We start from the raw sequence: 25,703 nt of genomic DNA, 5'->3' as shown, positions 1-25,703 counted from the left end.
ATCCATCCACCCTTTCACTCACTAGTATATCACTGAGTTTCTTTCTTTCTTAGCACTTAAATCATCTTATTAACAAAAATATTATCATTATAGCTAATACCTAGACATGCTTTCTCTGTACAGGCACTGGTTAACTTATTTAAACCTCACAACCATTAAACCTACTGTACTTATATAGAAACCAACACAAAAGGTCACACAGCTAGTATAAGGAGCTGAGGTTCACACCCAAGCACTCCAGCTACACAGCTCACACTTTTAACCACTATGCTATACTCCCTTTCTGTTCATTTAATTCTTTACTGTTAGTCATATAAGCAACTGAAACTGAAATCTTATCCATCTGATGAACGAGTGTCTGATGCGTAGATAGTATTCGATGGTATTTACCACCTAACTCTGCCTGCATAGTAAGAATAGTGGGATTTTCTTTCCTTCTTTTTTTTCTTAACACTCCTCCTCAGCTCATGCCTAAGGGATTTTCCACTTATATCTTTAGTAAGGTAACCAGTATTGCTTAATATCTAATAAATGGTCCTTCTTTGCTTGTCTAAATTCTTTAGATATAATTATTAACCCAGTCCTTTCTCCCTTTAAAAGTTATTCCAACTTACACTGCTGTCCCTGATTCTAATCATATATAAAGAATAGGAATATACTACCGAAATGGTACTAAGATGGAAAAAAAAAAGAGTCTTCCAATATTATAAGAATCTCTAAAGTCCAAAAACTTTACAACATTCTACTCTTGTGTCTTGGGATTGGCTTGCCTTCTAACTACAAGACAGCAAATTGCAGATAGGGGATAACCACCACTGAGCACCCATAACTAGACAACTGGGGAAATAAGCATATTTTTCTTTAGTAATTACAGATGGCAGAGCATCAGAATGGAAGGCAGGATAGGGTAGTGTGAAGAAACAGGCTTTAGAGTTAAACAAATCTAGAGTCACACTGCAACTTTACTATTTAACAGGAAAAAAGAACCCTGAAGAGTCTGAGAGTCTGTTTTCTTATCCAGAAAATAGGGAATGATAATTCTTACTTCAAGAAGTGTTGTGTACATTAAGTATGATAAGTTAAATGACTGGCACATAGTACTAGCCATCAAACCAAGTTCCAAGAATAATAACTTCCCTCCTTTTCCAAATAAGTACCTTAGTTATCCTACACTAAATTTTAGCTTAGGTTTAACTCAAAAAAACTTACTTAAGCGCCAGGCAATAATATCAATATGAATGACAACAAACATGTATTGAGTACTTATATGCTAGATAACAGTTCTAGGCACTTCACCTGTTATAGCTCATTTAACTCTCACAATCTATATGATGTACAATACCTCGGTTTTATGGCTAGAAAAGTAATTGACATAAGGACATACAATTTAAGTAATTCACTGGAAAACAGATTACATAGAAAATTATAAAGCCAGGATGAAACGCTAGGTGGTCTGATTCCAGGCCCCATGTTCTTATCACAAAGCTATATTTTTTCTTTGGGGACAGACAGACAAGTAAGGCATTTCCCCTTGCCTTCAGGGAGCTCTAGTTCTGTTTTATATGAAGTTTATCATTTTAAGTCATTCCAAATCACCCCAATTTCAAATTTTATTTTGCTTTGCTTATTACTACAGTCAACCTAGCACTAACAGAGGTTTCTTATTACACAATCAAGTCCCATAACCCAATTTTGCTGAACAAGTACATATACTTTCAAACAAGTAGTTTCCATGAAGAGAAGAGGGAAAAAAAAGGTATCTAAAGTATATGGGTAGATTCTAGGCAGAGTAAATAAAGCTCAGTAAAAGTTTCCCTACTCTGTGGTGGCAACAAAAGAACTATTTCTCCCTTCTGATGTGATTATTAACAGTTGTCCCTACTATCCCAGTTATAAGTATGGCTATATATAGTTATACTTGCAAGTCTTAAGGAGGAAATTCAACTAAATTTAACTTTATAACTCTATTCCATAGAAACAGATTTACCTTTTACTTGTGTAAGATCAATCCCTTTCTCTACTGCCAACTTCTTTGCAAGAGGGCTAACAAACACCCTTCCCTTTGGTCCAGCAGGAGTAGCAGGGCAGGGTGCTGAAGGTGTAGGAGCTAAAGGCTGAGGAGTTGGAGGAACAGTGGCCACCTTTTGAAAAAAAATTACAAATTGTTTTAATTCACCACTTCAAAGATTGGTCTGAAAGATTAAAAGTTTACATCTTATTAATAAATTAAAACTATTTTAATTAAATATTAATAACTTTCATCTTTTTTCCAAAGATCATAATGTACTTTTCTCCAGTTTAACCAACATAATGTAGTAATACGAACAGCAAGAACAATATACATCTATGTCAAAGACAGAACAAAGTTACTTTATTCCATAACAACATGAAGAAGCACAGAACTGAATATTGCCAATCAGTGTATAGTATCCTATGGCCTTTCTTCACTTTAATCTCTTACCACTTCTTTATTTGCATTCTTTTACATCACCAACATAATTTTTATTTTTAATTATCCTAACATCTTTCTTTCTTTTATTTTTTTGAGACAGAGTCTTGCTCTGTCACCCAGGCTGGAGTGCAGTGGCGCAATCTCAGCTCACTGCAACCTCCGCCTCCTGGGTTCAAGCAATTCTCCTGCCTCAGCCTCCCAAGTAGCTGGGATTACAGACATGCACCACCATGACCAGCTAATTTTTTGTATTTTCAGTAGAGATGGGGTTTCACCATGTTGGCCAGGCTGGTCTCAAACTCCTGACCTCAAGCGATCCATTCGTCTCGGCCTCCCAAAGTGCTGGGATTACCAGCATGAGCCACCACACCCAGCCAGCTAATTTCAAAATACAAAAATTATGCTGTAAGGCCCCATGTTGAAAAGTATCTTAAAAAATATAGCCAGGTACGGTGGCTTATACCTGTAATCCCAGCACTTTGGGAGGTTGAGGTGGGCAGATCACCTGAGGTCAGAAGTTCATGATCAGCCTGGCCAACATGGTGAAACCCCTTCTCTACTAAAAATAAAAACATTAGCCAGGCATGGTGGCTGGCGCCTGTAATCCCAGCTACTCAGGAGGCTGAAGCAGGAGAATGGCTTGAACCCGGGAGGTATAGGCTGCAGTGAGCCAAGATCGCGCCACTGCAAGCCAGCCTAGGCGATGGAGTGAGAATCCGTCTCAACAACAACAATTAAAAAACAAAACCAAAAAAAAGAAATACAACAACAATGCTACTTGCCAGCTTCCCACAAATGTACAGTAGTCACAAATCAACTTTTGTCTTATAGAAATGTTTACCTAGCTTAAACTCACGATTCTAGCATCTGCAGAAGCTTCACTGTCAGTGTTATCTCTGGTTGGAGTTAATGCAAGTTCATGTTATAGTTTATTATAAAGTATTTTGTGATATAATAAATTCTATGCAAAAGAAGTCATGTCAAGGTTCCACTGTATCAGAAATATATGCTTGACCTACTACGTGAATAACAAGAGGATTTCAAGTGACAGAGATTATTCAGTATATTTAATAAAAAACGCGCAATGAAGTGAGCTATGACTGCACCGCTGCACTCCAGCCTTGGCGACAGGGTGAGACCTTGTCTCTTTTAAAAAAAAAAAAAAGGGCTGGGGCAATGAAGCCTTACTTTCCACAAGCATGATATCTACATCTAAAGCAGAAAGACAGCATATCACTCAGCTTTGTTTTCAGCAGGACTCTGGATGGCAGAAAAAAAAAAAGCTACAAGGCCCAAACTATCGACCATTAGGTGAACAATGCAGTACAACAAACACTATAGGTCTCCACAAAGGTTAATCAACTATCTCCCTCCTTAGTCATAGAATCTTGGAGGTGGAAGGAACCTAGGATATCATCTAATCAAAACTCCTTAATTTAGAGAGAAACAAGGTTAAGTGTTTCCTGAATTCTAGAAGCATACCTACCGGGGGTGGGGTAGGTGGTGGTGCTTGTGGTTTTAAATCTGTTACTTCAGTTGGCCTATAGTCAGCAAATGCTGATATATCTGCCTCTTTTTCTACAATGATACAGAGTGGGGTTCCTAGAGGGACATCTCTTGTGCCTTCAGGGACCAGGATTTTTGCCAGATAACCTTCTTCCTGTACTTCAAAACCTTAAATAGAAAGAAAAAACATTATGGGACTTCAGAGACTCCACTATCCCTCCAAACTCACAGCACAGTTTTAAGTAAAATGATTTTTCTCATTCAAGCTAGCTATATAACCTTTTTTGCAACCTATTTAACCTTCTGTGTCTTGGTTTCTTTACCTATAATATGGGGATAATAATAGTGCCAATCTCACAGGGATGTTTATACATTTAAACGGATTTAATATTTTTCAAGTTCTTAGAAATAATATGACCTGGTACAAAATAGCACCTGGTCCAAAGTAAATGATAAATAAATATGTGTTCAATAAAACTATGAAAGATTACAGATAGTGGTTAGTTCTAAAAGTTATTAAAAAATCTCCAAGGATAGCCCCCATGCAGACTCACAAGACTCTAAGATGGAGTTGGAAGTCAGCTATGCTGCTAAAGATAAGAACCACATACGTGCCAAATTAAGGGAGCTACCAACCTAGATATTAATGTTGGATTTCAGCCCTAAAAGCATCTTTGGAACTTTTCTAAGAGGTTATACTTGATATTATACCAAATATTTCAATGTGAAGAATTATAGCTTTACTAGGATTTCTATGGTGTTGACAACTTACATTTTATTCAACTACTGCCTTCCTTGCAAAGAACTCAAACATTTAGGATTGCAAAAGTAAAACTAAAAGAAGCCATTGGCTTTCTGTACTGTTGTGCCTCTCTTTGATGAATCCTTCCACTTCCCAACTGAGAATACCCAATAAAAAATATGTTTTAGGCCAGGCGCGGTGGCTCACGCCTGTAATCCCAGCACTTTGGGAGGTCAAGGTGGGTGGGTCACCTGAGGCTGGGAGTTCAAGACTAGCCTGACCAATGTGGAGAAACCCTATCTCTATTAAAAATATAAAATTAGCCAGGCGTGGTGGCGCATGCCTGTAATCCCAGCTGCTCGGGAGGCTGAGGCCAGAAAATCACTTGAACCCAGGAGGTGGAGGTTGCAGTGAGCCGAGATCGTGCCATTGCACTGCAGCCTGGGCAACAAGAGTGAAACTCCGTCTCAAAAAAAAGGAAAATATATACATATATATATTTAAGGCTGAGCACGGTGGCTCGCGCCTATTATCCCAGCACTTTAGGAGGCCGAGGTGGGTGGATCATCTGAGGTCGGAGTTCAAGACCAGGCTGGCCAACATGGTGAAACCCCATCTCTGCTAAAAATACAAAAAATTAGCCAGGCATGATGGCAGGTGCCTGTAATCCCAGCTACTTGGGCAGCTGAGGCAGGAGAATTGCTTGAACCCGGGAGGCAGAGAATGCAGTGAGCCAAGATCATGCCATTGCACTCCATCCTGCATCCCAGGCGACAGAGCAAGATTGTCTCAAGAAAAAAAAAAAAAAAAAGGCTGGCAGCAGTGGTGGCTCACGTCTGTAATCCCAGGACTTTGGGAGGCCAAGGCAGGCATATCACGAGGTCAGAAGTTCAAGACCAGCCTGGCCAACATAGTGAAACCCCATTTCTACTAAAAATACAAAAATTAGCCAGGCGTGGTGGCACGCACCTGTAGTCCCAGCTACTCGGGAGGCTCAGGCAGGAGAATCGCTTGAACCCGGGAGGCAGAGGTTGTGATAGGCTGAGATTGCACCACTGCACTCCAGCCTGGACAACAGAGTGAGACTCCATCTCAAAAATAAATAAAATGTTTAAAATGAAAAGGATCCTGGGCCACAACAGACTTCAAAGATCAACCAAGGTAACACTTCTCTAGTGACCAGTCTCTACAGTGACACTGGTATTCAAGTTAAATGGTGAAGCAGAACTATTGTTTCCAAAGTTTCTGTGTTTTTAAGAAACAGAATCCTTTCTTCAAATAAAATTTATGGGGAAGCACAAAATACAAAAAGATAAAAAAGAACTGCTCTACTGGAAGTAAGGGAGGGAGGCAGGGCATTATAAGGTCTTGCTCTTTAATTTCCCCTTTGCCCCAAGGTGCCTTCAAGGAATGATGGGATTTGAAGAACACAATCTGAAAACAACCACAACAGAGGATGCCCAGTACCTCCCATTACATCTTTGGGAAAGATTTTCCTTTAGTGGTGATTATGAAGCAGAGTGTCCGGGTGCGGTGGCTTATGCCTGTAATCTCAGCAGTTTGGGAGGCCGAGGCAGGCAGATCACCCGAGGTCAAAGAGCTCGAGACTAGCCTGGCCAACATGGTGAAACCCCATTTCTACTAAAAATGCAAAAAATTAGCTGGGTGTTATCGTGCATGCCTGTAGTCCCAGCTACTTGGGAGGCTGAGGCAGGAGAATTGCTTGAACCCAGGAGGCAGAGCTTGCAGTGAGCCAAGATTGCATCACTGTACCCAAGCCTGGGTAACAGAGCAAAACTCTGTCTCCAAAAAAAAAAAAAAAAAAAAAAAAAGGTGCATAGAGAAAAAATTCATAATACCTACAAATATCCATTTAAAAAAATCATAAATATATGACCGTCTATATGGGTTTTATTTTTTAGTCTAAAAATGAATTAAGAAGGAGATATATGGACATATGACATCTCTGAATATATATATATATAACACATGTACATTCTATCAGTCATTCTCAAACTACGAAAACAATCTCAACCCTGGTTTCAGTTTTCCCTCAAAGTCATCTTAAATTCTTTCCTATTATCCTGCCATGGAAGTGATTTTCTCCTGTTTCTTCTTGCATTCCCTTGCCTAGTTTAGACAGCAGCAGTTCTGATATAGCTTCTTAGTAACATAATAAGGCTAGGAAGCAAACTTGGGCCTAAAAATAATCTGTGAATTGACAGATTTATTGCCTTTAATTCAATGAGTGCAGGATGGAACTGACAAATCTGACTAAATATTATTTTTGTTATAAATTATTCTCAGCCAGGAACATGGGCTCACGCTTGGAGTCCCAGCACTTAGGGAGGCCAAGGCAGGAGGATCACTTGAGCCAGGAGTTCAAAACCACCCTGGGCAACAAAGTGAGACCCCATCTCTACAAAAAATTTTAAAAATCAACTGGATGTGGTGGTTCAGGCCTGTAGTCCTAGCTACTCGGGAGGTTAAAGGAGGAGGATCGTTTGGGTATAAGCCCAGGAGTTCGAGGCTATAGTGAACTATGATCTTGCCACTGCACTCCAGCCTGGGCAACAGATTAAGACCCTGTCTCAAAAATAAGCAAATAAACAAATAAATAAAAACTTAAGAATAAATATAACTAAATAGAAATAAAATATTCTGTCCCAGGAAATGAATCCTAAGAATTAAAAAGTTTTCATATTATCTCACTCACTCATTATAGGAAAGAATGGCAATCCTCTTCCTCATTGGGAAACTCAGTGCCTCAACCATTAAGAGCTGAAGAAATCTCACCTATAGTGGCTTTGTCAGTCTCTATCTCTGCCAGTAAGTCTCCTTCACTTAGCTTCTCACCCACTTTTTTTTCCCATCTCTGAACTGTGCCCATGGTCATGGTGGGAGAGAGGGCAGGAAGAAGTACCTGTAGAAACATACACATATTATTGCTTAATACCAGGACGACTTCTACATAATAACAGTCTGGCAGGTTTATATAGTTTTCATAGAATGATGGTGACTATGATAATCCAAATACTCATCACGGCAAAAGCTTCGCACCTCAATAGCTTCCCACCAGGTAAATCATCCTTCAAATCTCATACTCTGACCCATACTCTTATACTCTCACCCATACTCTGACACACACTCCAAGTTAAATGCAACAAGCAGATGGGAAAGATTTCTTTCAGACAGTCAAAATTAATTCCTCAATATCTAAGTATGGAGCATCTTTTCATCTATTTTTATTTTTATATTTATTTTTATTTTGAGACAGAGTTTCACTCTGTCACCCAGGCTGGAGTGCAACGGCACAATCTCGGCTCACTGCAACCTCCACCTCCTGGATTCAAGTGATTCTCCTGCCTCAGCCTCCCAAGTAGCTGGGATTACAGGCAGGTGCCACCATGCCCACTAACTTTTGTATTTTTGTAGAGATGGGGTTTTACCACATTGGCCAGGCTGGTCTCGGAACACTTGTCCTCAAGTAATCTGCCCGCCCTGGCCTTCCCAAGTGCTGGGATTATAGGCGTGAGCCACCGCACCCAGACTTCATTTTTTTTTTAACCAAGAAAATTTTCATTTTCACAAAATGACCTTGGTCCAATCCATTCTGTTAAAATTTTACTGCGCTCTGGACTTAGCATCTACTTATTTTTTACCCACAGGAAACTGCATTTGTCCCAATCTTCCCAGATATCTTTCCAAGATAAAAATGTAATATTAAGAACTGTTCTGTGCTCGCTTCAGCAACACATACACTAAACTTGGAACGATACAAAGATTAGCATGGCTCCTGTGCAAGGACAACAAACAAATTCATGAAGCATTCCATATTAAAAACAAACAACAACAAAAAAAACTGTTCTTTGGTGACAACAGCTAATAACAATATATTGTATTCTTGTAAATTCCTACAATCTTGTAGATTTTTAAGTGTCCTAAAAGATAAGTCTGTAAAGTAATGCATATATAAATTAGCTCAATTTAGCCATTCCACAATATATACATATTTCAGAACTTGTTGTATATAATATATATACATAGAATTCTTACATAGAATTTTATTTGATAATTTTTTTTTTTTGAGACGGAGTCTTACTCTGTTGCCCAGCCTGGAGTGCAGTGGTGCAATGATCATTTTAAAAAATAAAAGAGGAGGCCAGGCACAGTTGCTCACATCTGTAATCCCAGCACTTTGGGAGGCCAAGAATCACTTGGGAGGGGCAGATCACTTGAGGCCAGGAGTTCAAGATCAGCCTGGCCAAAGTGGCGAAACCCTACCTCTACTAAAAATACCAAAATTAGCTGGGCGTGGTAACACCTGCCTGTAGTCCCAGCTACTGAGGAGGCTGGGGCATGAGAATCGCAGAGGTAGAAGTGAGCCGAGATCGTGCCACGACACTCCAGCCATGGTGACAGAGCAAGACTGTGTCAAAAAAAAAAAAAAAAAAAAAAAACAGGAAAGACCAGGCATGATGGCTCATGCCTACAATCTCAGCGTTTTGGTAGGCTGATGCAGGAGGATCACTTGAGCCCAGGAGTCCACGACCAGCCTGAGCAACATGGTGTAACCTCGTCTATATAAAAAAAAAAAAAAATTAGCTGGGCACGGTGGCATGTGCCTGTAGTCACAGCTTCTTGTGAGGCTGAGGTGGGAGGATGGCTTGAGCCCAGGTCAAGGCTGCAGTGAGCTAAGATTGCACCACTGTGCTCCAGCCTGGGTGAAGAGTGAGATCCTGTCTCAAAAAATAAAACAGCCAGGCGTGGTGGTGTGTGCCTGTATTCCCAGCTACTCGGGAGGCTGAGGCAGGAGAATCGCTTGCACCCAGGAGGCAGAGGTTGCAGTGAGCCAAAATCGCACCACTGCACTCCAGCGTAGGTGATGGACTGAGACCCTGTTTCAAAAAAATAAATAAATAAAAATGAAAAACCAGGGGGAAAAAAAGCCCTGTTTTTATAATAGCCATTTCCACCCCAATAAAATCCAAACACCAGAATGCCTATCTAAATTTAAAATTGCTTTACTATTTATATGGCTTGTGTGTCCACTGAATTTGGATTCATTTGCTATCCTCTTTGTCTTCTGTATCTGATTAGCAACAGGCTTATGCGGAGGGGAAAATAATTTCAATTGAAGATGTTTCCAGAGAGGGGAAAAAATTAAGACAAGCCTTAGAAAAAAAATTGTAAGTGCCTTTTTTGTTCAGAATTTGCCATCTTCATCTGCTTCTTAAGAAACAGTGAAGTCAGCCGGGCGCGGTGGCTCAAGCCTGTAATCCCAGCACTTTGGGAGGCCGAGACGGGCGGATCACGAGGTCAGGAGATTGAGACCATCCTGGCTAACACCATGAAACCCCGTCTCTACTAAAAAATACAAAAAAACTTGCTAGGCGAGGTGGCGGGCGCCTGTAGTCCCAGCTACTTGGGAGGCTGAGGCAGGAGAATGGCGTGAACCCGGGAGGCGGAGCTTGCAGTGAGCCGAGATCGCGCCACTGCACTCCAGCCTGGGTGACAGGCTCAAAAAAAAAAAAAAAGCAACAGTGAAGTCAATAATCTCTATACAGGATCTTAAAGAACAGTATCAGAGATTCAGAATTCAATTCAGTATCTTAAAGAATAATTAAGGTAAAACCCTAGCACATGCACACAAAGCTACAGGCACAAAGTAGAGGAAAATTAAGTCAGTCTTGTATCATGAGAGAGAATCTGCCGAACAGCATGTAATACATGTGTGAACTGAACACCAGGCAAAAATCCTAAATGATTGTTACTAACAAACCACGGAGTAGAACGTTATTTCCAAAGAAGAAAATGATTCCTATACAAAAATTTCTACAAATAAACTAGATTCAGGAGAAATGCTAGTCAGAATTATTTAGAAAAGGATGGCTGGATTTTTATCCACTTGTAACATCTAAAGCACACAAATATACAGAAGATAACCCTAATACCTAATAAATTGACTTAGTTTCTTAGAAACTGATTTAGTTAGCACAATCAACAGTGATTACATTCACTGCCTTCAACTTTGTTGCAACGCTATTACCTATGTGTATCTTACACTTAATTTTTATCAGTTTTCTCATTTATTAATACTACTGGATTACTTCACCTACTCTTGGAAAATAGATCACCACATGTCAAAAGAACACCAATTGGGGACTTTCATTCAACAGACAGCACTTGACACCTATGATACAGCTTGGATGTTTGTCCCCTCCAAATCTCATGCTGAAATACGATCCCTGACTTCTGCTTCCCGGTCGGAGCCACGGGTGGTGGCAAATTCAAGCCCTGCTAACCCCATGGTGTTCTTTGATGTCAGCAATGGCAGTCAGGAAGTTGGCCGCACAAAGATCAAGCTCTTTGCAGAGTTGTGCCTAAGATGGCCGAGAACTTTGCGCAGTTCTACACTAGAGAATTCAGAAAAGATGGGGTTCCAATAGGATACAAAGGAAGCACTTTCCACAGGGTCATAAAGGATTTCATGACTCAGGGTGGAGATTTTGTTACTGGAGATGGTATTGGAGTCGCCAGTAATTATGTGGAGCCATTTGCAGACAAAAATTTTAAACTTAAGACACTCAGCTCCAGGCCTGCTTTCCGTGGCAAACAGTGGTTCCAGTACAAACGGCTGTCAGTTCTTTATCACCTGCTCTAAGTGCGATTGGCTGGATGGGAAGCATATAATGTTTGGAAAACTCATCGATGGACTTCTAGTGATGAGAAAGATTGAGAATGTTCCCACAGGCCCTAACAATAAGCCCAAGCTACCTGTGGTGATCTCAAAGTGCGAGGAGATGTAGTCCAGACCAAAACTGAATTAGGCCTTCCCTTCTTCTTGGTGGTGTTCTTCAGTAAGATAATCTGGACTGGCCCCTGTGTTTGCTTCCCTACCTGCTGCGGCCCCATTTGATCAAGAGACCCTGGAAGTATCGGAAATTCAGAATCCAAGATTGTGTAAATAAAGTTTTTTTCTAGGTGGAAAAAAAAATATGATCCCCAGTGTTAGAGATGGGGTCTGGTGGGAGGTGTCTGGGTGTTGGAGGAGGATCCCTCATGAATGGCTTGGTGCATGCCCCATGGTAATGAGTTAAGGGGAAATCTGATTGCTATGAAGAGCCTGGTACCCACTCCCCTCTGTCTCTTGCACCCTCTCTCATTATGTGACACACCACCCTTCCCCTTTCCCTTCCACCTTCCACCATGATTGTAAGCTTCCTGAGGCCACAAGAGAAACAGATGCTGGCGCCGTGCTTCTTGTACAGCCTGCAGAACCATGAGCCAAATAAACCTTTTTTTCTTTACAAATTACCCAGCCCTAAGTATTTCTTTATGCCAGAGTAAAACAGACTAACACAGCCTACTATAAACTCTAATTATACAGGGAATAGATGTTAGTAAAAATCATCCTCAAAATCTGTAATGTAATGTTCTTGAATGAAAAGTGCCACGAATTACCCTGTGTACTACACTGAGGCTGAGAAAGGTTACAGGAACTGTTCAAGTTCTTATAACTGGAAAGAACAACCAGGAAGAAAAGTTGTCAATCTTCATGTTTAAATTTCTATATACTCCCAAATGACAAGACCTAACTAACCACATTTAAAGTCAGTTTCCAAGATGTAGTAGCCATCTATGAAAAAAAGTAAGTAATAAATCACCTAGAGCAAACACTCAAAGGCTGAGCCTCACCTGCATGTGAGGGGGATATGAGCTACCAGGAGCCTGAGCAGAAGGTATAGGTGGCGAAGCAGTGGCAGCAGGGGTTGGTGCTGGGGCCGCCTGTGGGGTAGGTGCTGGCGAGGAATCCAATGTATAATTTTTAAAAGCCTCAATATCTTCAGGCCTAAGGAAGAGAAAGAATGCATAAATATAATGGGCAGATTCAACTTTCACAAAAGTAGTCTTAAAAAATAGTCTTTAACTCCTAATTCTCAATTCTGGGTAAAATACTCCACCAAGCAATGAAGTTCCATAAATTATGAGTGCACTACTCACTTGCCAACTGTGATACAGATGATCGCTCCAATGGGAACATCCCTGGTACCTTCAGCAACAAGTATCTTTGCCATATAACACTCCTCCAGGCTCTCAAATCCAACAGTGGCTTTATCAGTTTCAACCTTTTAACACAAAAAGCAGCAGCTCAGCTTTATACTGTCGGTATGTAGTTTATTAGCTTGTGTCTAGAATTTTTTTTTTCTTGAGACAGAGTCTCACTCTGTCGCCAAGGCTGCAGTGCAGTGGTGCAATCTCGGCTCACTGCAACCTCCCCGTCCCACGTTCAAGCGATTCTCCTGCCTCAGTCTACCGAGTAGCTAGGATTACAGGCAGAGGCCGCCATGCCCAGCAGATTTTTGTATTTTTAGCAGAGACGGGGTTTCACCATGTTGGCCAGCTTGGCCTCTGTGTCTAGAATGATACAGTTCATGTGACGATAAGGCCACTACGACAGATTTGAAAGAAGAAATTACTTTAGAAACGCGTTGGCTAAGTATCAGTTTGGCCAGCTGCTGGCAACTTATCCAACCAATCTTGTCTAACATCAAGTTGTGAAAAACACTTCAGTTTCTTAAACAAAGGGGTAACTACACATCCAGAAAGTCAATGTTCAGTCAATTCGGCAAAGCCAGTCTCTTCGAACTCATCTCCGTTATTTTAAAACAACTTACTTCTGCAATTAGGTCACCTTCGTTGATTTTGTCCCCCTCTTTTTTTTCCCAACGGGCTATGGTGCCTGCCTGCATTGTGGGGGAAAGAGAAGGCAATGGAACCTGGAAGAGAAAAAGAAGAAACATTAAATTTTTAAAGGGCTACCTAACTCTCAGTCTGGCTTAAGATTTCATTCAATTCAATTTCATGCAAAGTGTATCCAGTTCCATTACACACTGGGAACTAGGGATACCAAGGCAGTTTCTGCCCATGAGAAGTTAGTAATTTCCAGTGACAGGCTTTCTGCTCCACAGTCCTACGGGTCTCACAAAGCATGAACCTCGGCAGATAATTGCATACAGCCCCAGTCTTGAAGTTCCCCTTTCAACGGAATAGTTTCAACGGAATAGATCATGAGAGGGAAGCTAAGGAACCAAAGCTGACTACTGGACAAAGGACGAAAGCAGATACTGGGAATGGTTGGAGGATCAATGAGGCCTCTCAAGGAGGATCCTGCAGGCATCCAGTCAGCTCTGAAGGACAACGGGGATCCGAGAAGGGCGGGTCTAGGGCTCACCTTCTGATGCGGGGGAAGACTGTAACAGCGGCGGCCGGGCGACCCCAAAAGCTGCAGCAGTAGGCGGTTCCGCGGCGTGGCCCCAGTGCTGGGGGTCCAGCCGCACAGTGCCCGGACCCCTCCATACCCTGTAGTCGCGCTGTTGCGACGAGCCGGAGCCGGGCCAAATCGCGAGGACACTCGTGGAGTTCCGGGTACCTCCTGCAAGGCCGTCCACCGAGCCTCGAGTCCCGCCCATGGGGCTACATTCTGGGCCCGTCGCGCACAGACGCGCCACATAGTGCCACCAACCCCCCACACCCCAACACCAACGCCGTCTCCGGAGTGACCTCTCCAACAGCAGCGCGGCTTTGCCGTCAGCCACGCCGCACAGCCGCACGTTGTCGTAAAATGGTTCCCGCAGGTTTACTCCACCCGCTCCCCAGGCCAGAAATGCGCGGCACGCAGGCTTTTCCTCCCCTGAGCGGGGACGAGGGGCACTCACGCGGCAGGGGCGTTCCAGAGGGGCCTGTGCGGGCGCAAGTTGGGGACAAATAACAGACGGAAAGGGGTGGAAAGTGGTAAGGTCCTAGGGGAGGCATCCGAAAGGGTGAGACGGGGCCTAAGACATGGGAAGGGCACGACTGAGAGGGAGGGGCCTAAAAAGGCACCGAGACGAGGGTTAATTGCGGCCGAGTGGCCTGAGAGTCTGGGCCGAGGGGCGTGGCCAAGCTTTCTGGAAAAGCTGGAAGTGAGCCCGGGAACTGGCTAGGGCAGTGGGAGCCTCAGGCCAAAGGGCGGGGGTCTTGAAGCGCTGGGGTGGTGAAGGAGCCGGGAACCGCCCGCGAGGAAATCGAGGGGTCCAGCGTGGTGACCTCTGCTTCTGCGCATCCGAAGGGGGAAGGACTGGGCCCCGCCCCGCGCAGGCTGTACTGGTTGCAAAGATTTCATTTCAGGTTTGTAGCCCAAGTGGAAAGTGGAGTGAACAGGTGTTCCATCCAGCCAGGTGGTACGAAAGGCAGCCCAGAGGAAGAAACATTCCCACATTCCTGTATACTGTAGCAAGATTAAGCATATTCCCTGTATAAAGATACAGGTTTACAAAACAGGTTTGTGTTACCCCCTAACACCATAGAATTCTTTTAAGTAACCAAAAGCTTCGTTATGTTTCAAATGTTTGCTACCTAAACTTAACTGTAAGCTGTTGAAGGCAGGAAGAGTGCCTGCGTGGTTCTTCCATGTAGCCTCAGAGCTTAGTATCCACTAAATAGCGGGGGCTGATTGTGTCTTTGGAATCAATGAACAAAAAGTCACCTAGACGTTTTGTTAGGTACGCTTCTCTTGTAAAGTTGTCTTTTAAATAGGAAACATATCGTTTCTGAACTGAAGGTGACATTAAATAAGGAGGAAGCATATGCTGTGTATCACCGCCTCCCCAGTGTACAGATGGTTAGAGAACACCAAGAACACAAGAAGAAGTTGGAGGAAAAAATTGTTTAAAACAAGATTTTAGCCAGGAGCGGTGGTGCATGCCTGTAGTCCCAGCAATACTTGAGAGGCTGAGGTTGGGGAATCGCTTGAGCCCAAAAGTTTGAGACCAGCCTGGGCAGCATAGTGAGACAACCATCTCTAAAAAAAAAAAAAATTAAAAAAAAAAAAATCCTAATCTTGCTAACAATTAATTTGGAAAAGTAAAACAGATTGGATATACTGTTTCATGCCTACTTAAATTGGAATGTTTAAGCAGGTACAGTTGCCTATCAGAATAGTATGTAAGCAATATAATTGAGAAATATAAAATTTCCAGATTAAATGAAAAGGCTTATTTGAAATAGTATGAAGAGGAGGGCAATTATATTGTTACAATTATGTACAATTTATGAATTAACAATTGGAAGAAGCAATGGAAGAATAATTGTAATTAGTGAAAGGACTTATAAATTTTTACTATTATTTGGGGATGGAGTCTCACTGTCACCCAGGCTGGAGTGCAGTGGCATGATCCCGACTCACTGCAACCTCCACCTCCCAGGTTCAAGTGATTCTCCTGCCTCAGCCTCCCGAGTGCTGGGATTACAGGTACGTGCCACCATGCCCAGCTAATTTTGTATTTTTAGTAGATAGGGGGTTTCACCATGTTAGTAAGGCTGGTCTCAAACTCCGACTTCAGGTGATCCGCCCACCTCGGCCTCCCAAAGTGCTGAGATTACAGGGGTGAGCCACAAGCCCGTCCAGGACTTACAAATTATTATAAAAATGTTTTTGAGTTGGCTAAAATATCTTGCTGCTTTTGCTGCATTTGAACTTAATAACTGTTCACGCGTCCATGTGACGAGATCACCAAACAGGCTTTGTGTGAGCAACAAGGCTGTCTACTTCACCTGGGTGCAGGTGGGCTGAGTCCAAAAAAGGAGTCAGCAAGGGTGATGGGATTATCATGAGTTCTTACAGGTTTTGGGATAGGCAGTGGAGTTAAGAGCAATGTTTGGGGGCAGGGGGTGAAGCTCACCAAGTGCATTCTCAAGGGTGGGGAGAATTACAAAGAAACTTCTTAAGGGTGGGGGAGATTACAAAGTACATCGATCAGTTAGGGTGGGGCAGAAACAAATCACAATGGTGGAATGTCATCAGTTAAGCTATTTTCACTTCTGTGGATCTTCAGTTGCTTCAGGCCATCTGGATGTATATGTGCAGGTCGCTGGGGATATGATGGCTTAGCTTGGGCTCAGAGGCCTGACAATAACTGGATCTAAATTAGCCTTTGGTATAAAGTATGAGGTGATCTGCAGGATCTGCTGTGCACTTAGGTATGCTTGCTTAAACCCTGTTTTGCATTTTTCACAGAATAGTGAGTTTGTGCCCTGAATATAGTTTTGACTTAAGTGTAGCTAAATTATAGGAATGTATAGCTCAAACAGTCCAGAGATGGCAAGCTTACACCAAAGGTGGGCTAGGAATGTTTAGGTTTGTCAGATCAGTCCTGAGAGAACAAGCTTGAATTCTACTAAACAGATTGGATAAAGGAAATTATGGAAAAGGAGACTCAAGACTCAAAGGTTTGAAGTAGAGAGACTTAGAATGGTGGTATCACTGATACTGAGAAAGAGAAATTAGTTGGTAGTGAAAGATTTTGAGTTATGTACATATTTAATTTTAACATAATGGGATAGCAAATTAATAGTTGAAAATACATAATTGGAAGTCGAAGGCACTCAGGGATAAAGAATTTAATATAGCAAACATTTAAGTTGAAGTGATAAGAGGCATTTAACAGGCAGCTTTCAAATGATTTGGGAATTCTGGTCATTTTAAATACACATTTCTGAAAGAGTTCTTAATGTTTGCATACATGACTTTTGTCATAGAGTTTATACTCTTGGGTTCTTATTTGTTTGCATGTTTACATATAATTTCAAAATAATTGCTAAATAAATTGTCCTTGAAATAGCCTATGTACTTACACAGAAATACTAATTGTAAAATATCTGTGGCAATAAAGTAATCCTTATCTCCACTCCACATAGTGAGTAAACATGCTGCCAGGGAGATCACTTGAGGAAATTTGTTTTCACTAAATGTAAATGGCTTTATTGATTAATCTCATCAATAAACACAAGTGAAAATCATTAATGATATTTAGTTTGCAAACTCCATTTTATTCATAGTTCGTGGTTTTTTAAATTAGTTCACAAATCTGGTACATACTGGCAGTTAAAACTGGTTATCACTTTCATAATCAGAAGCCTCTGGTGTAACAAAGTCTTCATGAAAACATATTGTAAAACAGGGAGAATACACAGTAATAATCTCTTTGAAAGCAATGGCTGCAAACATCCATGTTTCTAAGAAAATATAACTTTACATATATATGTATTTTAAGCAAGCTATACCTCTTACGTAAATTCAGACAGAATGAGTGTGCAATCATAATGCTTATTTTATGGAAACAGTGAAAATAATTTTAATTATGACCTAAATGCTTTTAAGTAATTACAGTCCTCTTGGATTGGATATAGAGTATAAAGATATTTTCCCTAATTTGCAACCATCCTGGTCAAAAAGAGCTGAAAAGTTGTTAAGTAGAATTGCCGTAACCAAGTAAGTTTAAAACAAATTCTTCAAATTTAAAAATATCAAAATTGTAAAGTGTCCCAATCTCCCCAGCTAATTTAGGGAACTGAGCAAGAAGAGAACATTCTTCAGTTTTTAAATGACTTTTTTTTTTTTTTTTTTTTTTTTGGAGATGGGGTCCTGCTCTGTAGCCTAGGCTAGAGTGCAGTGGCATGATTAGCTCACTGCAAACTCAAACTCCTGTGCTCAAGCAATCTTCCCACCTCAACCTCCTGAGTAGCTGCGACTACAGGTATGTGCCACCATCCCCAGCTACTTTTGTAATAAAATTTCTTGGTAGAGATGGAGTCTTGCTATGTTGCCCAGGTTGGTCTTGAACTCCTGGGCTCAAGCAGTCTTCCTGCATCGGCCTCCCAAAGTGCTGGGATTACAGGCATGAGCCACCACACTCAGCCTTAAATGAAGATTTTTTTAAGGAATTGAGCATTCAACTAAACTTGTTTTTGTGAGATGGTCATTTTGTTTTAACCTAACATGGTTTAGAGATTATTTTATGAACTCTTAAGCATTCTGGTTCCTCAGTTTTCTCAAAGAAATAGAACTTTAGCAAGTAGCAAGACAAGCTACCCCACCAGTGCCACCAGGGCACAATACTATGAGTAAGTCAGGAGGCCTCCTAGAATGCAGCCAAATAGGAAATTCCAGACAGAATCAGTCTTGCATACTTCTGCTCAGAAGGCTCCTCTCGCTTTGGAAACTGGAATGAAAATCACCAACAGGATCCTCATTTTACACAGGAGTTATGAGAGGTACATCCTCTAGCAGAGATGCTTGGTCATGTACCTGTGGTATATGAGATTACCTAGCTAAAGGGGAAAAAAATGATGTCAATGTTCTCCCATGAACTCAACTTTAGCTTGTTATGGAGGCACTGAGGCCATGCAGCTCCTTTTCCAAAAGACAGAGATAAAAGCCAAATAAGGTAGAGGACTTTGGAAATTTTCTCTGAAAAGTTAAAATTCCACGTAACAGTAAGACTGTTTGCTGAGAGAAAACTGACAAGTAAAAATTGGTTTAAGAGACATTCAAGACAAACTGTATTGGAAATACAATAATGAATTTTGGCCTGATAGCCCTCATGCTGTCTTATAGCAAAACACTAAAATTCATGCAACAGAGAAACTGGTGACATGAGGACTTTTTCTCCAGACTTCTTGGGGAAAAACTGAGAGAATATACTATTTTCTTCTGTTTGCTTTCGAAATGAATTCTTTCTTTTGGCTGACTTTCCCAAACTTTCCCAATCGTTTCTGATGAAAAATTCTTCAATAGGAAAAGACCAGGTAAACTTACATGAAAGACATCAAGTGTCTTTTGAGCTCCTTCATTCTGCCAGAGGAGCAATCAACTGGATTACACAAAACTACCTTCACAACTAAAACAGGTAGAGTTGGAACAGGAATTAGTTGTCATTAGTATACTCGTAATAAAATAAAGCTTGTTCTGAAACCACAAGGGGTGGTAAGAAGAGACTGTATAAAAGCTACTGGGTTCTCTAGAAAATGGATACAGTATACAGAATGTGAGAAGATACAGAACTCACACTCCAGTTATAAAAATAGACATGGTTCTCAGACAAAAAGCAAATGAGTACAAAAGAATTCTCCAAACATGAACTATTTTTAAAAGACACATCTATATAAAACAACAAGATGTCATCTCAGAGCTCTAAAGAGGAGTTTGTTGAGTGAGCCAGGGAGTGAAAAGGGGAGATGAATTGGAGACAGACAGGTCAAGAACCCAGAAGGGATGTGTCCTACTCTTGTGTTTGGCAGTGTACATTGGAGGTCACAGGCAGACAGACTGCTTTTGGTAATACATAATATAAATAATAATGGCTGATTGGTTGATGGTGCTTGATGGATGAATGAGAAAACCCAGGTTATCAAATAATCTCTGCAGTTGAACTGTTAGCTTCTTCACTTGACAATGTTGCACATGAGAAATGATTCTAGGTTTTTTTTACCCAGAATGATCCCTGCCATTCACAACTCATGCTCCACGCCCCATGGTTTCTATTGTGCCCTAAAGGATCAGCCTAGACTAAATACATAAATAGAAAATAACTGGCCTTGAAATGAGGAGGGGCAGACAAGTATTTCATGCTCAGTACTTATAAATCACAAAGAAATGCTGAAATTAATGGTCTGTCTCCTTTTACTACAAAGGAGATGCCATGAGTTAAAGTCATGAAACAAAGAAAGTCAAAAAGACATGGGTAGCAGCACCTTTCCATACCCGCCTGGATTTTCAAGGAGCTTTTCACTCCTTAGGCCTTTCAAACACAAAGTTCATCAGTTTGAAGAAAAAGAAATGGCTCTAAAGTTAGAGAGTCCCCAGAGAAAACTAACAGTACATAATAGGCCCTATGTGGGCAAAAGGACAAGCTGCAGAACCAGTTAAGACAGAAGAGGCAGCCCAAGGTCTTACTAAATTACAGTTTTAGCATAGTGTAGCACAATATGGGCAGCCCTTTTTCCATCCAAGCAACAATTCAGCACCATCCATGTCCGGTTCAAAAGATTACTGAAGACTGGGCTTTCATCTTTGGTACCACCTCATGAGTTATTCTTGGTTTGCAGTAGGTTCAAAGAAACAGAAAAGCTGGTACCTTTGCCTTGTCTGTGAGTACAAACGCTGGGACTCTGATTGCTGCAACCATTGAGGCCAATTAAAATAATACTGTAACACACAGGAGTGATGCATCCAATTCCTAGTTTCCAGATAATAGCAGCCATGCCCCTATAGAGGCGGGATCATCCATCCCCATCGTTTAAGGCCTTCGGTTTGTTGTCCTCAGAGTAGAATAGTACACTGTGTTCCCACGGACAAGGAACTCCAGATGAACCCATGGTCTACATTTGGACAGAATTTTAAGTACCAGATATGCCAGGCACAGAAATAGGACTGACCTGTGGCCATCATACTTGGAGAAGCTTCTGTTTTGGCATACAAACTAGAAACTTCTTAGCGTATTCTGGTTTTAGTTCCCTTTCCTGAGTGAAGCAGCCAGGGAGTGACCAGGTTCCATAAGCCCTCAATCTGATACTTGGCATTAATTCTCTCCATGGTCTTCTTCCACCCAAGCTACAATTTTCCCTTCCCATCCAGGGATGGCATCATCATCATGGAAAATCTAGAGGAAAAAAAAAAAAGCCACAAGGAAAAACAGGGAATCTCACTAAACAATTGCTGCTAATAAAAATAAGACCTTGAACATATAGAAGAAAGCCTTGAGTTAAGAGTCTATGTCCTTTTGGTCTTTTCCCTAGAACTGCAACTGATATTTTATTTTTTTCTTAGATCCAGACCTATGAAATGGTTTTAAAAAATCCCTAATACTATTTTGCTCATAGAGATTTGTAAGAATTAATAAACTGGCCGGGCGCGGTGGCTCAAGCCTGTAATCCCAGCACTTTGGGAGGCCGAGACGGGCGGATCACGAGGTCAGGAGATCAAGACCATCCTGGCTAACACGGTGAAACCCCATCTCTACTAAAAAATACAAAAAAAAACTAGCCGGGCGAGGTGGCGGGCGCCTGTAGTCCCAGCTACTCGGGAGGCTGAGGCAGGAGAATGGCGTAAACCCGGGAGGCGGAGCTTGCAGTGAGCTGAGATCCGGCCACTGCAATCCAGCCTGGGCGACAGAGCCAGACTCCCTCTCAAAAAAAAAAAAAAAAAAAGAATTAATAAATTACCAATCACAAAGTACTTTGGGCTTCTTAGAGAAAAGAAGTAGTGTAAGTATTTTAAAAATGAGAAAGTAGAAAATTTAGGTACCAGGCAATATAAAGAAAGGGTGGGGAAAAAAGACTCAACATATTTCTCAGATGGCAGTTATTTTCATTAATTCATTCAACTCATTTCCTAAGCCACTAATAAAACAGGGTTATTAAAACATTTCACTGAGGAAATGTTTACAAAATAAAATTTTACTTTTTCTATAATAACTTTTTTCATTCTGTAACTGCAGTGAATCCACTTGTAATACTATATAACCCAGAACTGTATTCCCCCCAAAAAGTCTGTCTTTGACAAATGGATTAGAAAGAGACGCGTAGGCTAAGAAAATACTTACTCAAGGACTTGGGCATAAGCATACATAACTCCCTAGAAGTTCCTTGATTTCATCATGAGAAATACACAGTTCCATATATCCATGCCTGTTTATTTTGCTCTACATAGGAAGCAAGAAGTTTTCTAAGATTTGGCTACAGATGGAAAATTATTTATTGTCTTAGGTTCTTTATTTTCCCTAACAAAATAATTTAAAATAAAAATTATATCCAAGTTCTTAGTCAAATGATGAAGTCCTACAACTAAAGAACCTATCAACATCTTGGCCTATTCTATGACCACTTGTCTAGGGTAATCAGACCATGGTCTGAAGCTCTGGCAAATTCCTCCGACCTGGTCAGGGAATTCATGTACTTCTGGACACCAGTGCTTGAACAGGAGGCTTCAGGGTTCAGAAAGAAACAATACCATACAGACTCCCCAGAGATTCTTTACCTCCTCTTTGACAGTGCCAAACTCAGGATCCAGTGCTTTGAAGTGATACCGGTGATTCCCTTCCCGATCAATAGCTGCTTTAAAATCCTTTAGCGTCACCTCCTCCAACCTGCAACACAAAGAGACAGCACTAACATAGACTGTTGATCAATAGCTGGAAAGATAAGATGTTAACTTTAAACCCAGCCCCCTGCCAAAGTCAATAAGCAGAAATAGCCCCTGATTAGGTCACTGCCCCTGATAACCCAGATGACTAAAACAGCAGAGGCTGGAGAACCTGTCATCACTAGGGAATGAAAACAGTATTAAATATGGGGTGATGTGAGAATTTAAAATTGACTTATTGCTTCAGGAGCCAAATCACTTTTCTCTGGAAATAAGACATAAAGTCCCTGAAATCAAATTTGTTGAATAACCATAAACATATCAAAGTTCTCTTGATTTTCTTCTTTGCTACAATATCCCAATTCTCTAGGATGGTAGAATCAAATCAAGTATCACCATCTTTATCCCTCCATCTTTAGGAAGCTGGCATCTAACCCAGACCAAATAAGCAGACTGTCTAGGTAAGGAAAATCCTATAACCTCTCTCAATAGTTGGTTGCAGAGTTTAAATATTTTTATTTCAAAACTATTTCCCTTAAAAGGAAGCACATTAACTTTTTGGAAGGTTTTCAACATAATTTCTCAATAGGGATTAGTTGCAGTCATTGAATAGTAACAAAGATCAATTAGTCATAGTCCTGGAGTGAGTGTCAGGCTGCAATCCATTGTATCAGCAGGAGCTATTTTGAACACTTAAAAAAAAAAAAAATTTTTTTTCCAAATGCAGAGCAATATTTGCATAGTTATCAGGATTGCAAGTGCTATTGTTGTACCTGTACCTAGTAGTAGATCATGACTTGTCTTTTATAATACCACTGAATAGTGGCAAAGCTGAAACTAGAATCTCTATCTCTCTGGCTCATCTCACTATAGTGAGATCTAACTATACTGCTTCTCAGACACCTTCCAGCTGCTCATATGGGCAGTAACTAATGAGGTTCTGCCTTCCTTTCCTTCTTTACAGTGAAGTATAATGATCCCAGAATCTCACCTCTTTGGTATATTGACCATGAAGGGCGTAAGTGACCGGTCAGTGAAATAGAGCACTTTAGTACAGGTGCTGCTGACAGTTGGAGAGCTCTGTGAGTGAGGCAACTCTACAATGAGAAAGAGACTCTGGTTAGAACATTCATTTGCTCCAAACCACCCGTCTGCAGTTATTCAAAATGTTCCGGGAGAACAAAGCTGCCTGAGGTCACAGCCCACAGCTCTCACACCCTTGCCAAACACCACGTCCATATGCTATGATTGCCTAGGACCACGAGCACGACTTGCTTCAGACATGGACACTATCACGAGGACTGATCATTCCTCACTCATAGTAGGGGAACAGCAACTGATAAAACAGGTGTCATTGCTAAAGATCAAAAAAGGACAGAGAAGCATGGCAAGATTTCAGCCAGGGAGGGCAGACACACAGCAGAAGCTGTAGACTCTGCTAATATTTAGGTTTTGGGGGTTCGTAGTAGAGAATACTCATGTAACTCATAGAAAGAAAAGTCGATAGGAACAAGAACCACAGAAGCAAAGCAACCTTAGAAACTCAGATCCCAGGGGGCTCATGCTCCCAGTCTAAGAGGTACAGAACCTTAGCAACTTCAGATTTATAGTGTTGATGCCATAGTCTTTAACACAGGTTTCTTGATACACTTTTTTTTTTTTTTTTTTTTTTTAAAGACAGGGTATAGCCAGTTGTAGTGACTCACGCCTGTATTTTCCAACACTTTGGGAGGCCGACGCGGGTGGATCACGAGGTCAGGAGTTCAAGAACAGCCTGGCCAACATGGTGAAACCCCGTCTCTACTAAAAATACAAAGGTTAGCTGGGCGTGGTGGCGCACGCCTGTAATCCCAGTTACTTGGGAGGGTGAGGCAGAGAACTGCTTGAACCCGGGAGGTGGAGGTTGCAGTGAGCCGAGATGGCAACACTGCACTCCAGCCTGGGTGATAGAGCGACACTCCGTCCCCCCAGCAAAAAAAAAAAAAAAAAGACAGTCTCGCTCTATCGCCCAGGCTAGAGTGCAGTGGCACAATCTCAGCTCGCTGCAACCTCCACCTCCCGGGTTTAAGTCATTCTTGTGCCTCAGCCTCCCGAGTAGCTGGGATAACAGGTGTGTGCCACCACGCCCAGCTAATTTTTGTTTTTTTAGTAGAGACAAGGTTTTGCCATGTTGGCCAGGCTGGTCTTGAACTCCCTGCCTCAAGTAATCCACCCACTTTGGCCTCCCAAACTATTGGGATTACGGGCATGGGCCACTGCACCTGGACTGTCTCTATCTTTTAAAAAGGTACTTTTGGAAAAGTATGAGTCCTTGTAATTATGACTTTCATAGGAGAAATGACAAATCAGAAACTTTTATCAAAAACTAATAACTAAACTGTTACTAAAATATCTCCTGCTATTCCACCTATACTGATCTTCCTCTTAACTTATTCTAGGTAGTCAGATTTGCAGCCACAGAACAGTAGTTCTGGGAGGGGGTTTAAAATAAGGAGTATGAAGGATGAATTAATAGAAGGGAAAAAGACAAAGGAACTTCACCTCTGTACAGAAATGGCATTCAGTCTGTTTTCAGAGTTTTTCTTCAAAGAATGACAATTGGCCAGGCGCGGTGGCTCACGCCTGTAATCCTACCACTTTGGGAGGTCAAAGTGGGCGGACTGCCTGAGCTCAGGAGTTCAAGACCAGCCTGGGCAACACGGTGAAACCCCGTCTCTACTAAAATATAAAAAATTAGCCAGGTGTGGTGGCGTGCGCCTGTAGTTCCAGCTACTTGGGAGGCTGAGGCAGGAGAATCGCTTGAACCCGGGAGGCAGAGATTGCAGTGAGCCGAGATCGAGCCACTGCACTCAAGCCTTGGTGACAAAGTGAAACTCCGTCTCCAAAAAAAAAAGAATGCCAATTATTGTAACCTACATACCATAATTCTCCTTTGCCCCAGCATCTAGCACAGTGCCCAGCACACAGTGGTTGTTGAATAAATAAAATATTCACTTTTAACATTAAAGCTATATATTTAATTCATTCATTCAGCAAACATT

The 25,703-nt window shown here is 41.5% G+C and overlaps 2 protein-coding genes, 1 non-coding gene and 1 pseudogene across 8 annotated transcripts in view; 2 read left to right on the top strand and 2 right to left on the bottom strand.

Annotated features, from left to right (window-relative positions):
* The window catches only part of DLAT (dihydrolipoamide S-acetyltransferase), a 39,013-nt gene extending 24,734 nt beyond the window's left edge, over nt 1-14,279 (bottom strand). The window contains exons 1-7 of one of the 4 annotated variants that reach the window (XM_077960711.1): nt 13,936-14,279; nt 13,379-13,480; nt 12,705-12,829; nt 12,399-12,552; nt 7,497-7,623; nt 3,939-4,126; nt 1,988-2,141 (exon numbers count right to left, since the gene is read on the bottom strand). In XM_077960711.1, the coding sequence (XP_077816837.1) occupies nt 1,988-2,141; nt 3,939-4,126; nt 7,497-7,623; nt 12,399-12,552; nt 12,705-12,829; nt 13,379-13,480; nt 13,936-14,214 (1,129 nt within the window). In that variant the 5' untranslated portion in view covers nt 14,215-14,279. 4 annotated transcript variants of the gene reach the window in all.
* On the top strand, nt 8,438-8,541 carry LOC114672486 (U6 spliceosomal RNA). The gene has a single exon (XR_003722900.2). It is a non-coding gene; the product is annotated as a U6 spliceosomal RNA (small nuclear RNA).
* On the top strand, nt 10,841-11,640 carry LOC106993469 (peptidyl-prolyl cis-trans isomerase H pseudogene; annotated as a pseudogene).
* A 3,270-nt stretch (nt 14,280-17,549) lies between the features above and the next one.
* Nucleotides 17,550-25,703, bottom strand: part of DIXDC1 (DIX domain containing 1) — a 101,409-nt gene continuing 93,255 nt past the window's right edge. For all 3 annotated transcript variants that reach the window (XM_015115680.3, XM_001106684.5, XM_015115683.3), the window contains 3 exons: nt 23,654-23,759; nt 22,558-22,666; nt 17,550-21,181 (listed from right to left, as the gene is read on the bottom strand). In XM_015115680.3, the coding sequence (XP_014971166.2) occupies nt 21,101-21,181; nt 22,558-22,666; nt 23,654-23,759 (296 nt within the window). In that variant the 3' untranslated portion in view covers nt 17,550-21,100. The remainder of the gene's footprint in view (nt 21,182-22,557; nt 22,667-23,653; nt 23,760-25,703) is intronic.

Source organism: Macaca mulatta, chromosome 14 (genome assembly GCF_049350105.2).
Source record: "Macaca mulatta isolate MMU2019108-1 chromosome 14, T2T-MMU8v2.0, whole genome shotgun sequence".
Classification (NCBI taxonomy): domain Eukaryota; kingdom Metazoa; phylum Chordata; class Mammalia; order Primates; family Cercopithecidae; genus Macaca; species Macaca mulatta.
Note: the sequence above shows the minus strand (reverse complement) of the source record. Positions and strands in the feature narration are given on the sequence as shown.